The following is a 14,750-nucleotide window of genomic DNA, read 5'->3' as shown; positions in this document are numbered from 1 at the left end:
GGAACGCAATTTCGGAAAAGCAGCAGGGGAATTGAAGTAATGTAATCTAGACAAACAATACCATGAGCGCGAAGAGCACGTTGTTCCGGATATTCAGCGTGCGAAGACAAGCATAGCGTTTTAATTTAGTCTTTAATTTCATTGACCCTGAAGAATGTAGCGTCACGAGAGCTGTATGAAGAGTGCACATGTTTTTTTTTGGAGTACAACTTACTACAATTGTTTAGGAAGCAATGAAGAGAAGCTTATTTACCTGTGCACTAGCTTGGCTGTAGAAATGCATTTTTCTAGGCCCATGCAATCGTGAACACTGACGACAGCCTTAAACAACTTTAGGTCGTAAGCATAAACAAGTAATGAACAGTGTCCAACTGCTGATGAAATGTCTGTTACGAACAGTACAAGAAGAGAAGAGGAACTCCGGTAAGGACCTGATACCTAACAAAGCTCTGTTCATTTACACCAACGAAGCACGATCTATCGCGAAGCATCGATTGCGATAGCAAATTAGTACACAGCTATACGAAGTAAGGATAGCAGTTTTATCGGCAACCTAAACTTGAAAACATTCATAACTAACTGAGTTATCGCGAACGGTGTCAGTTGGCACAAGCAAACGTGAACACATCCCACTCGACAAGCGCGGACACTCGCTGCAAAACACTGGACACTGGTTTGAGCAAGCGCGGCAGCAGCAGCGAGCGAAGTGACCTTCGTGCAGTCTATCGCTTTGACGCACTGAGAGCGGCGAGAACACAGCTCGCAACATGGTGGAGCCGTCTGCAGATTGCGCTCAATACGCGGCGCACACGACCGCACGTGGCCGAGCAAAGCACGCACTTGTTGGCGGAGTCCAAGACGCCCCTCATCCCTCCGGCGCTGCCTCCCCGCTTTCCTCCACATGTGGCGCGCGAGAATTATTTGACATGTGGCACGCGAGAAATATTTTAAACAACTACCCTTTTGGTAGTTTTAGAGCGCAGCTCTTTGGCGTCCGTTCCTGGGTTTCGCGTCGTCGTCGGCGTTGTCGGCCTCCTAACCTGCTCCGCCCTCCTTCGCTGGAGTGGGAGACGAAGGACGCGAGCCGCGAATGGCGGAGACCAATGAGAGCGGCCCCTTCAGTGACGTGCGTATAGTGTACTAGAATAAAGAATTCTAGTACACTATAGACGTGCGCGCGCGATGCTGGTGTCATGCGGACCCTCCTTACGGCTCGATGCGCACTCGTGTCTGGTCTCAGCCGATCCGCTTGTTTCGTACTATCGTCTGCTCGCGCCAAAGCTCTCGCCCGTGCCTGTTTGGTTCTGTTGGGTCGGTCTCGTTCGCGCTTGTTTTGGTTGTTATTGTGTGAGATTGTTTCTTAATCTGATTGTATGCGCTATGCGAATTGTATAGTACTTTCTGGAAGCCATGCGGCACCAGCGATCACATTGGAACCTTTGACGAGTCATGTATAAACGCCGGCTCGCTTGATCCGCAGATCAGATTTCCGACCATTACCGACTCTGCTACATGTCTCTCTCGAATTCTTTGCTTCAAAATATCGCGAAATGGAAACATGTATAGAGCTGCGCTCAAATTTCGCATTAGGGAGTATCGTAATCGTCGGATAATTTTTTTTTATTGGATCGATTACATATCTTACGTGGCAACGCCCAGCGTAACAACGCGCAACGTGTTACGTTCAATTTTTTTTTTATTGAGACCTAGAACGAATAATAACCATGGCATATTTCAGCGAATACTGAGTAGTCAGATGCAGACGCATATTTGGTCCGTATATTTATTACCATATAATTTTGTGCGACGTCTGTGCCGACTGGTCTACAAAACAGACCTCACTATCAAGTACAAATTATGAAGTTTTAAACACAAGATCTCCAAATGTCACTTAGAAACTGCACGAAAGCATCACAAAGTCTTTAGAGCCTGTGTGCAAGCAAGATCTCTAAGAAATAATGGCTGTTACATAGAATGGAGCTTTTTAAAAACGCTAAATATATGGTTCACAAAAATAAGATATCAGTTCTTCGCCACGACCCCCCGCACGGGGACCCTCTTCAAAATAATAATAATAATAAGAGGAAGAAGAAGAATTTCTTGGAACACTTGTAAATTTTTTTTCTCCTCTATTATTCATGGCCACTCATGTGCAAGTCATAAACTACCAGGTTTCTCCAATTGCGTGCCCTCCGTACGGTTTAACCGAGCTCAGATTGGTCGACCTTGACTGATCGAAGAAGGCACCACTGTAGGTTAAATGAGGCGTACAACTCCTGCCGTGGCGAAGAGGTAGAGTATCCGCCTCGCGTGCAAGACGCCCGTGGTTTGAATCCCGGTGCCGCGCAATTTTCCGCTGGATAAAAAGAAATAAAATAAAATCCGAGTGTTGGTAACGTTGCATAAACCGGCCTGGAGCGCGCCCTGATCCTGGTGACCAGAACTGGTAACGCACTCTCTCATCAGAGCAGGATTGGCCATCATGGTGCAGTACTTGGCCACAACTTCCCATACGAAAACAAAAATCAAATCCTGGCCCTTAGCCCCAGCAGCCCCGAAGCAACTCACCACGGCGGTGGTCAGACCTGTGACGCAGCAGAAGGTGCTACGAAGCCCTGGCTCAGGACAGGCCGGGATTAGAATCCGAACCTGGCAACGTTTAACGTTATCTAGTGAGGCGAGTCTTGCAGTGGTATTGGAGGAATTAGAGGGTAGTAAATGGGATATAATAGGGCTCAGTAAGGTTAGGACGACAGAAGAAGCACATACAGTGCTAAAAAGCGGGCACGTCCTGTGTTACCGGGGCTTAGCAGAGAGACGAGAACTAGGAGTCGGATTCCTGATTAATAATGATATAGCTGGTAACTGGTAACATGCAGGAATTCTATAGCATTAACGAGAGGGTGGCAGGTCTTGTTGTGAAACTTAAAGAGGTACAAATTGAAGGTCTTACAGGTCTACGCCCCTACATGCAGTCATGATGACCAGGAAGTCGAAAGCTTTTATGAAGACGTGGAATCGGTGATGGGCAAAGTCAGAGCAAAATACACTATACTGATGGGCGACTTCAATGCCAGGGTAGGCAATAAGCAGGCTGGAGACAAGTCAGTGGGGGAATATGGCATAGGCTCTAGGAATAGCAGGGGAGAGTTATTAGTAGACCTTGCAGAACAGAATAATATGCGGATAATGAATACCTTCTTCCGCAAGCGGGTTAGCCGAAAGTGACGTGGAGGAGCCCGAATGGCGAGACTAGGAATGAAATAGACCTCATACACTGCGCTAACCCTGGCATCATAAAAGATGTGGACGTGCTCGGCAAGGTGCGCTGCAGTGAGCATAGGATGGTAAGAACTCGAATTAGCCTAGACTTTGGGAGGGATAGGAAGAAACTGGTACAAAGGAAGCCAATCAATGAGTTAGCGGTAAGAGGGAAACTAGAGTAATTCCGGATCGAGCTACAGGACAGGTATTCGGCTTTAACTCAGGAAGAGGACCTTAGCGTTGAAGCAATGAATGGCAATCTTATGGGCATCATTAAGGAGTGTGCAATAGAAGTCGGTGGTAACTCCGTTAGACAGGATACCAGTAAGCTATCGCAGGAGCCGAAAGATCTGATCAAGAAACGCCAATGTATGAAAGCCTCTAACCCTGCAGCTAGAATAGAACTACCAGAAATTTCTAAGTTAATCAACAAGTGTGAGACAGCTGACATAGGGAACTATAATATGTATAGAATTGAACATGCTCTCAGGAACGGAGGAAGCCTAAAAGCAGTGAAGAAAAAATTAGGAATGGGCAAGAATCAGATGTCTGCGTTAAGAAACAAAGCCGGCAATATCATTACTAATTTGTATGAGATAGTACAGGTGGCTGAGGAGTTCTATGGAGATTTATACAGTACCAGTACCACCCACGACGATAATCTGAGAGAGAATATTCTCGAGGTATTTGAAATCCCCAAGTAACGCCGGAAAACGAACGCCTTCGGAGCTATGCAAGGAAGGGAGGCAGCTGGGGAGGATCAGGTAACAGCAGATTTGGTCAAGGAGGGTGGGCACATTGTTCTAGAAAAACTGGCCACCCTATATACACAATGCCTCATGACCTCTAGTATACCGAAATCTTGGAAGAACGCTAACATAACCCTAATCCATAGGAAAGGGAACACCAAAGACTTGAAAATTATAGACCACTAAGCTTACTTTTCGTTGCCTACAAAGTATTTACTAACGTAATCGTAAATAGAATCAGGAACACCTTAGACTTCTGTCAACCAAAGGACCAGGCAGGATTCCGTAAAGGCTACTCAACAATAGACCATATTCACACTATCAACCAGGTGATAGAGAAATGTGTGGAAGATAACCAAGCCTTATATATAGCTTTCATTGATTACGAAAAGCGTTTGATTCAGTCGAAACCTCAGCAGTCATGGAGGCATTGCGGAATTAGGGTGTAGGCGAGCCATATATAGAAATGCTGAAATACGTCTATAGCGGCTCTCCAGCCACCGTAGTCCTCCATAAAGAAAGCAACAAAATCCCAATAAAGAAAGGCGTCAGGCAGGGAGATAGGATCTCCCCAATGCTATTCACAGCGTGTTTACAGGAGGTAAACCTGGAGTGGGAAGAATTGGGGATAAAAGGTAATGGAGAATGCCTTAGTAACTTGCGATTCGCTGATGATATTGCCTTGCTTAGTAACTCAGGAGACCAATTGCAAAACATGCTCACTTACCTGGAGAGGCAAAGCAGAAGGGTGGGTCGAAAAATTAATCTGCAGAAAACTAAAGTAATGTTTAACAGTCTCGGAAGAGAACAGCAGTTTACGATAGGTAGCGAGGCACTGGAAGTGGTAAGGGAATACATCTACTTAGGGCAGGTAGCGACCGCGGATCCGGATCATGAGACTGAAATAATCGGAAGAATAAGAATGGGCTGCGGTGCGTTTGGCAGGCATTCTCAGATCATGAACAGCAGGTTGCCATTATCCCTCAAGAGAAAAGTATATAATAGCTGTGTCTTACCAGTACTAACACACGGGGCAGAAGCCTGGAGGCTTACGAAAAGGGTTCTACTTCAATTGAGGACGACGCAACGAGCTATGGAAAGAATAATGATAGTTGTAACGTTAAGGGATAGGAAAAGAGCAGATTGGGTGAGGGAACAAACGCGAGTTACTGATATCTTTGTTGAAATCAAGAAAAAAAATGGGCATGGGCTGGACATGTAATGAGGAGGGAAGATAACCGATGGTCATTAAGGGTTACGGACTGTATTCCAAGGGAAAGAAAGCATAGCAGGGGGCGGCAGAAAGTTAGGTGGGCGGATGACATTAAGTTTGCAGGGACAACATCACCACAATTAGTACACGGCCGGGGTAGTTGGAGAAGTATGGGAGAGGCCTTTGCTCTGCAGTGGCCGTAAGCAGGATGATGATGATGATGATGATGATGATGATGATGATGATGATGATAGTGATGATTCTGACTGTAAAAAATAAACCTGATGAAGCACATGTGTGCCACAGACATATCCACATGATTCATTGCAAGGGAGACATGACTGGCCGCTGCGTCAATGATAAATATTTTGTTGCCTACACAGCCAAAAACACCGAATAACAGACTACAAGCAAAACTCACAGGTTATCATGAAGGCTTCGGCCGCGAAATCAAAAACAAAGCTTGCTTTTTCCATTGTGTTTCCGCATTCTAGCAAGCATTTGCCTCCTTCTTTCACTCCCGATACTTTGAGTGACGGAGGACAATAACAAAACTTTAACAATCGGATGTGCAAGCTTCAAATATCTGGAAATATGCAGTAGTTCCGGTTTGACTACAAATATGAAAGGTTAGTGTGTACTATTTGATACGTATTAGAAACTTCTGAAGCCACCCATACTAATTTTTTATTAAGCAATTACATATGACCTATCATCTAAATGGCAAGACAAAGTTTACAGCTCTTTAATTCAGAGGTGACTAAAGTATGACGGCTGCAGTCCTACTACGCGACCGCTTCGCAGATGAACTTGTTCGGACCGTCTTTCTTTTCCATTAAAAATTCACTGCCGTTGCAGGCCGCGACGCGGCCAGCGATGTGAGCGTATGATCTTGAGCAATTAGCTTGTTCTTGCCGGAAAGTATTGCCTTCCACGCAGCTCGACAGTCTGCGGTCTCGGCGAACATAGCCAGTAGTATGGCATCCTAGGTAGAAGAGCACACGACCTGCAACAACAACCAGCCCTGTACCTCCCCGCCCTCGTATCTGATGTAGGACAAGACGAACAACTCTACTTGTTCAAAGTCAGCAGCATTTCACTTGCTCTCCTGACCTCTTGGAATTCCTGTTCACGCACAGCTCCTGCTTTCCGGGACCAATCACTAAGAACGTATGATCATTAACAAAGATATGGCCTGCACGAAGTAGCCTCTTCTTGGTGTCATGGGTTCGGAAATTTATCAAGCAGACATGTGGCATATTGTAGGCGCCCATTCTGCTGACCTGCTGTATGATAGTGGCACCATTTAGGGTCTTGCGCAAATCGTCGATCCAGCAAGGATGCCCTGCAATGTCGCGAATGCAGGGCGACAGTGCTTTCCTGTGCGTCACCAGTACGCAGAGAGTGCATAACCACAGGGTAGACCTTGAGTAGGGAGTAGCACGGTTACCATGGCCGGTGTCGGCCGCTGTCGCAGCTCGTGCAGAACGTTCGTCTTCTCTCCGTACGCGACAGTGACATGAAGCAGACAGACGCCACGAACGCATTTGCCGGCAAGTGGCTTAGCACGCCCTTACGAATGTCTTGCGGGAAAACCAGGGCGTTGAGTCGCTTCGCGCGTTTTAAGTTGGCCACCTCGACAGGCTGAACCATTACATTTTTTAGTGAGTGTGTGGGTTTGTAGAGCATTGTGCACTTAGGAAAGTGGACTTTATGTAAATCTATGACGATGAACGCAGATGAAGCGTTATAGACAAAGCCACAATAACGTCTGAGTCTAAAATCACAAGGATCAGGCAAATCGATGTACAAACCATCGCTCACGATCACAGCGCCAGAGTTCCCTATAGTAGCTATTCCAGGAAACTCTATGGCATTTGCCACTCAGTCGCACATGCCCTCTTCCTCATCGTCTCCTTCACCTCTTGTGCACAAGCAGTTTATTTCTCCTCGTTCGGCTTCCTCTGCACTGTGTCCGCGGCGCGAAAAACGTGTAGGAGAAAAATCGCACAGACAATAAAAGCGAAGATTGCTACAGATGTTCTAAAAAAGAGCGAAAAAATCGAGCAACACATGTATGCGCTATCACAGAATGTTTTTTTTTTCATTTTTCACACGTATTCCTTTAACAAAGACTCCACTAACAGTTCTTGACAGTCATGAAGGAAGCTTTGTGGTCGGAGAAATAGACTGATATATGTACGACTTGGTACACCAATGCTTGATTCTCAAAGACGAGATCTATACAAGTGCCTCGCGAGGTTGTCACAGCCGTGGGACGCGTTACGAGCGAGAGAAACGGGATGTTCTCCCGCATAAGTGTTAGGAAATTGCTGTTTGTCTTTATGTCAACATTAAAGTCCCCCACTACTAACATCGGTGTGGATCGATGGACGGTTAATGCGAGTTGTAGGAAGCGCACGACGTCTTTCGTGAGTGCGGTAGGGGCGAAGTAGGCAGCTACTACCAGCAAGCCGTTGGGCAACTTTGCGGCGCACAGTTCGCCAACTCGCAGGAAGAGGGGGGAGGGGGGCGGCGTGTACACCCAGCGGCAAACGATGGGGGCAGAAGCGCGCGCAGCAAGCGGACAACACGATAAAGGGAGGAAGGAAGAGATAGCAGCGACTGACTGATGCCGCTGACGCCGATAGTGAGTCAACCCCAGCTGCGGAGTTGGTTTCAGGGACAACGCCGCCGATGCCGACACAAACAATATGATACCCTCGCTTCCGCAGCGCTAAGAACCAGGTCTAGCCGTGGGAAGGTGGTTACGTATTCGTCGACGTGCCGGGGCCTACGTGAAATAACCGGCGCGTCGGCAACTGAAGAGCACCCTATCCGCCGCACAAGAACTAGGGGGGGGGGGGGGACCCTTTCCTCCTCTTTCTGCATGGCGGCGACGGTGTTCTATGCAGTCACGTTATCTTGACTCTCTAGCGGCGTCAGCGGCATCCAGCGGTATCAGTCGGTCGCTGCTAGCGCTGGGGGGATGAAAGGGGGGCGGAGCTGGTTACGAGGCCGACGCCGACGACGACGCGAAACACAGGAACGGACGCCAAAGAGCTGCGCTCTAAAAAAACGCCAACATGATGTATGACGTTTAGTCCTGAAGCGACGTCCACTCTAATAGAGGAGTACGCGGCGAGGGGATAGGGGGCGTTGAGGCAGGGTAGCGAAAGAGAGAGAGAAACCGCTCGCTCGTCTACGAGCTCACATTCGCTTGGGGACCTTCAACGAACAGCGCAATTAACCAAGCATTCAAGAAAGGCCCACGCACGTGCACGGCGAACCGATTGACCATCAGGGCGATGGCGTATCCGTACGGCGTCGCGTACGGCACGCTCGCCACGCAGCCGATCATGCAGACCGCCGCTATGAGGGAACCCGTGAGTGGCCGCAGCGACGGGAACTCGTCCGTCATGCTGGTCACCAGCATCCACACGCCGGCCACCTGGACGCGCAGAATGGGAGAGTTGTGTCAGCGTTTTTGGTATCAGTCCTGGCAGTGTGGCTTCACTGTTGTAGCAGCGCACGTCCTCGTACATTAACTTGAACGGACGCCAAAGAGAAACAATGCGTCATTTCGGACTGATGAAGTACTTTACGTCTAAGCTGTTTATGACTGGGGTTCCGTGCGTTTTCGTTCTGCACGTGCAAAAAACTCGGTCGTAGAATTTGACACAAAATCGTTTGATTCCCTGTGCAAGAGCTTATACGTCTCATCACTCGTATATGCATTTTGAGTAGACTAGTTAACAATAGGCACCAGTTTCAAGAATCGTGTGCTCTCAGGTGGTTAATAAACGTTTCTCAAAGATTTGTCGCTGTGCGACCCGCATCGGGCATTTCTACACTCGCACCGCCCTCTGTTTGTCGGCGTTCCGAGCGCTTGCGTACCTTGTTTCCTTACCTCCTGCTCTCCCATGATGGCGGTCCCGTCGTCCACGCCAATGTGCATAAAATAAATGTGCGCCTACATTTCGTCACGATGACCAACGATGAAGACAGTAAATGAGCTCGTACATTTGTTCAAAAGTCCATGTCCCCTCTGCCGTGTGCACCACAGCTTCGCTGGTCATGCACCTTCACAGAGTGGGACGGCTGATAATTTTTTTCTTATACGAAAGAATTTTTCCCTTTCCTAGAAAAACTGTGGTTGTCATAGATACCTCGCCACATATATTTCTGAGTATGTATACAAAGCGTTAATATCTTACAAAACATACATAAAAGCTCCGCACCTGCCTCAATTTTCCACAAGAGGAAAAATAGTCATTAAGAAAGGGGTCAGAAAGGCGACACAATCTCTCCCATGTTATTAGCTGCTTACTTAAAGTTTTCAAGCTGTTAGACTTGGAAGGATTATTAGTGATGATTAATGACGAATATCTCGGCAACCTGGCGTCTGCAGATAACATTGTCCTGTGAACAAGCACTGTTGACGAATTGCAACAAATGATTGAGCGCCTTAGAGGAAAAACATAAAGGTAAGGTTGAAGATTACCATGCAGAAGGCAATGATAATGCTGAGTAGTATGGGAAAAAAATAAGAAATAATGATAGGCTGCTAGCTACTAGAATATGTGAAAAACTTCGTTTATCAAGGTCAAGAAAGCCGCTGACAAAGTGGAGTAGCCCACAGTGATATACAACTTACACAAACAGGTGCGTCAGAAAGGTTTGCCAATGTTTGAATAGATGGGCCTATCTTTCTCAAAGGCGGCCTTTTCCTGCTCAGTAGGTTAGTTTTAATGGGTTAGTAGGGTGAGGTCATGTACTGTCCCTTAAGTGGTGTCTGGCTGTAAAAAGTGGCTAAAAGAAAATCAGCACTGTCTTTTGACGTTTATAGGCACTCACTGTAAACGGAATAGTGTAATCCCTCAAGCGCTAACACTGAAGGCTGTACCTGCTCTAGGCGCACTCCCACCGCACCATCATGCAAACTGTCAAGAAACATTAGACTGTGCCTCACTCTCATTTTTTGAATATCCTCAACGAACACTGTGATGAACAAATTGAAAGTTTTAGCCACAAACTTCGGAACATAGCTCTGACACCAGATGAGAGAAAAAATTGTAGAGCATTCCCCCGAAAGAGAGATGAGAAAGTTCATTCGACTACAAAGAGAAAAGAAGAACCCTAATCACAAAACAATATTCCACACAAGTAGCGACTTGACGCCAACAAGTGTGAACTGGAATGTAGAAACGTCACACACGGCGGAAGTCATCTCAAAATTTAACCAGTCTAATGTAGACATTTCAAAAACATAAGCAGGGAGGAAATAGGCGTCCTTAGCAAGTGCCTAAACTTTCGCCCCACAAACAATACAATAAATGAATTGAAGGTTTCCAAGGGCGCATTGGGAATTCTTTCGCAGACAACAGCGGACCAAGCACCAGGACGACACCATATAGAGCATAATACACTCGTGCTTCTAAGCCAGAGGAAACCATACATTTTCATGCTTCAAAATATAACAGCACTAAACATACAAGAACAAGGTGTTTATAAATGTGACATTCCTCGAAATAAACTTCAGTTGTGAGTCAGCGCCAGTGTCGTATTGTTTGACTATGTCCTTGTGTGTTTAGCACTGTTGCTTTTCGAAACATGAATTACTACCAACTCGCCCAAGTTACCCTTCTAGTATAGTCCCTAGAACTTCACCCATGTCTTACCACTGTTACTAAAGAAATTATGAGCCAGTCCTAGACAGCTAATTGACCTAAAAATAACTGCTTCATAGAGTCGCATCATTTCAATTCTAAGTGTGTGGAACGAAATTGTCATTAAAGAAGCAGATAAGGGTGGATGTATAGTTATCTGGCCAGTAGATAAGCGCAAGCACGAGTCATCCAGACAGTTAAACAGCCTGAACAGTACGGCAAGCTAGAGAACAATCCGACATTACGATACATACCCAAGATTACCAACAGGCGGAAATCGCTTTTAGCTAATGGATTCATATCGTCGTCAGAATTGAGATTTCTCAAACCAAGCAACAAAACAGCGGGATGCTTTTGCTTCATTCCGAAAATTAATAAAATACCACATACTCAAGTAAGCATCGTTAATGTCTCAGCATACCCTATAGTATCAATACATAACAAACAGACAGAGAGCCTGTCCACATTTCTTCACCACTTCCTCGATGATTTAGCCCAAAATATACCCGTCGTGGTTGCTTAGTGGCTATGGTGTTCGGCTGCTAAGCATTGAGGTCGAGGGGTCGAATCCCGGCTAGGACACCCGCACTTCGATGGGGGCAAAACGCAAAAACATCCGTGTACTTTGATTTAGGTGCACATTAATGAACCCCAGGTGGTCCGAATTTCCTGAGTCTCCCACTACGGCGTGCCTCATAATCAGAAAGTGGTTTCACCACGAAAAACGGCATAATGTATTTATTTTTTTACGCAAAACACTTGCGTCATTCGTACAATATAACCCCCTCTACCTACTGAGAATTACGGAGGACATTAACAATAAAGACACACCACCGCAAAGTATATTTCTAGGCACAGTACACGTCATGTTCTTATACACCAGCATTAAAATCCCTGATGATTTATGTTCGATGAAAAAAAAACTCTATATAAACAAAATGCAGAACATTCCATAAGCATATCTTCTATAATTAGTTCACACCTCTAATTACTTAGAAATTGAGGACGGTTGCTACTCACGGATACATGAGACTAGTATGGGTCCACAATTTGCACCAACCTACGCGAACATATTTATCGAGACTCTAGAAACATATTCCCTATCTCGCTGCACAGAAAAGGCGCACACATACCTACTGCATACAGATGACATATTATAATACGGGAACATGATTAGACCACCCGCCGTGGTTGCTCAGTGGCTATGGTGTTGGGCTGCTGAGCACGAGGTCGCGGGATCGAATCCCGGCCACGGCGGCCGCATTTCGATGGGGGCGAAATGCGAAAACACCCGTGTGCTTAGATTTAGGTGCACGTTAAAGAACCCCAGGTGGTCAAAATTTCCGGAGTCCTCCACTACGGCGTGCCTCATAATCAGAAAGTGGTTTTGGCACGTAAAACCCCAAATATTATTATTATTATTATGATTAGACCGTCTGGATAAATTTGCAACATTGCTGAATTCTTTTCCCTCAACGACAGCATCCACATCGCAATCTTCAACTAAGCATCATAAACTTTTCGGACACAACAACATATATTGGCCAGAGGAAGTTAAAGACAAATATGTATAAAACTTTTCATCGTGTGAGGAGGAACGGGCGCGCGACAAGCCTTTCTCCGAATTGTACGAGCCGGTGCGACGCTGCGTAAATGTGTTGCTGTCGCATGATACGAAATAACTTGGAGATGTTTCAGCTCAGTCTCTGCGAACTTTATGTGTTATCATTTCATGTAAGGTCGTCTAGGAACCACCGTGTAGCCTTTTGGCGCAATCGCTGCCCTATGAGGACAACTTATTGGACGCACAAAACAAATGTGCGGTTCAACTCATCTCACCATGACTGTTCATAGTTATGCAAGTAGCAATCGACCAATGTAGCGAGAAACCATACACTTGAAATCCCGTTTATTGAACATGTGCCGTGGGAACTCTGAGACTTTTTTCCTTCGGCTGTATGCCACATACATATCGTCCAACTTTGCTACGGCACTCGCTTGCTAACAAGGTCACCAATGAGTGGGGGGGGGGGGGGGGGGTGCTTAAGGACGACTGTATCACAACGACGCAGTGACGACGGAATGACGTAGAAGGAATGATATCAGCGGAACCAAAGAGGCGTACAATGATGGCGGCATGCCGACAATGAGATGTCAATTCTTAAATTATTAGGATGCTACAACGGCCACAACGTGACGCCGACGTAATCAAGACAATGAGATGGAGACGACTGTATGAAAGCGATAGCGCGACGACATCTGTCTGATGAAAACATCATTATAAAGCGTAAATGAGCGCGATCGCACCACCAAGCCGCCATGAGGCCGACGCTATGACTACGGATGCGTGAGAGCGCCTGTGCGGCAACGACGCGATGAGGACTATGGCATGTCAATGGAACACGATCATGATTGAATGACGACAGCATGGTTATACGATGGAATGACGAAGAAAAAATGGGGTCGAAGGAGTGACGAAGGTGGTATGACGACAGTGGTATGAGGATACCAAAGTGACAATGACGGTGAAACGGCAGTGTGGCAACAATGGGTGTGACAGCAATGGTGTGACGCTTATAGCACGATGAGGGTCGGATGTCAAAGTTAAAATGATAGTGAGGGAACGACCCCGACGGCATCCCGGCGACAGTGTAACAACGAGTGCATGATCATACAGTTACCATGACAGCATGCCAGCGACATGACAACAATGCCAAGACGATGCGTGCATGATGGCAATGGCATGGCGATGACTTCTCTGGACACCTTAACGACGACAGCGGCATCACAAGAGTCAACCGATGAAGCTGGAGTGGCGATAATGGCACGATCACAACGGCATTAACACGAGGGGCTGATAATGGAGGCGTGGTAGCGACTGTCCGACGACGACGGCTTGTCAAGGGCGACACAATCACGACTGAATGGCGACAGTATGGTTACAACGCAGTGACGCAGACAGTTTCACGTCCATGGAAAGGCGAAGGCAGTATGACGACCACAGCATGACATTATTAAGGGATGGCCATCACAAAAACAGCCGGACCATGACAGCATGACGACGACTGTGTTACGAAGATGACGTGATGACGGCCGTATGACGAGAGTGGGGTGACAAAGTTGGAATGACGGCGATGCAAGTACTACGATGACATTACGACCCTGTCCCCAAATCTGTGACCCAAGCTATCAGGCGACCTAAATCACTAGGTCGGAGTAGAAGGCGTGAAGACGACAGCATGACGAGCCAGATCTCGCAGACGAAATGGTGATGACTGAACGACCACAACAACGTCACTATCATGGTGCGACACCCACCGTGGTTGCTCAGTGGCTATGGTGTTGGGCTGCTGAGCACGAGGTCACGGGATCGAATCCTGGCCGCGGCAGCCGCATTTCGATGGGGGCGAATTGTGAAAACGCCCGTGTACTTAGATTTACGTGCACGTTAAAAAACCCCAGGTAGTCCATATTTCCGGAGTCCTCCACTGCGGCGTGCCTCATAATCAAAAAGTGGTTTTGGCAAGTTAAACCCCATAAGTAATTATTATTATCATGGTGCGACAGAGAACTCACGGCGATTGTATCACGACGATGGCGTGATGATGACGACATGACGAGTGTCGGATGGCAAAGCTGACCCGAAAGCGATGCAAACAACACGATGGTATCGCGACCGCGGCACCATGCTTAGTGACTCAAGCTATTGGACTACATGGGCAATCGGGTCGAGGTAAAAGGTATGACAACGAGGGCACGACAAGTGGAATGCCACAAAGTTGGAATGGAAGGATGCATCAATGGGTGGGCGGGTGGGTGGACGGATGGACAGACGGACGTACGTATGGGTACAAA

At 46.9% G+C, this 14,750-nt stretch overlaps 1 protein-coding gene across 3 annotated transcripts in view; it reads right to left on the bottom strand.

The window, feature by feature from the left end:
- The window catches only part of LOC135898945 (sodium-dependent nutrient amino acid transporter 1-like), a 64,475-nt gene that overhangs the window by 6,634 nt on the left and 43,091 nt on the right, over positions 1 to 14,750 (bottom strand). For all 3 annotated transcript variants that reach the window (XM_065428224.1, XM_065428218.1, XM_065428222.1), the window contains one exon: positions 8,504 to 8,677. In XM_065428224.1, coding sequence (XP_065284296.1) covers positions 8,504 to 8,677 — 174 coding nt within the window. The remainder of the gene's footprint in view (positions 1 to 8,503; positions 8,678 to 14,750) is intronic.

The sequence above is a fragment of the Dermacentor albipictus genome, chromosome 10, assembly GCF_038994185.2.
Source record: "Dermacentor albipictus isolate Rhodes 1998 colony chromosome 10, USDA_Dalb.pri_finalv2, whole genome shotgun sequence".
NCBI lineage: Eukaryota > Metazoa > Arthropoda > Arachnida > Ixodida > Ixodidae > Dermacentor > Dermacentor albipictus.
This window is presented reverse-complemented; position numbering and strand designations above follow the sequence as displayed.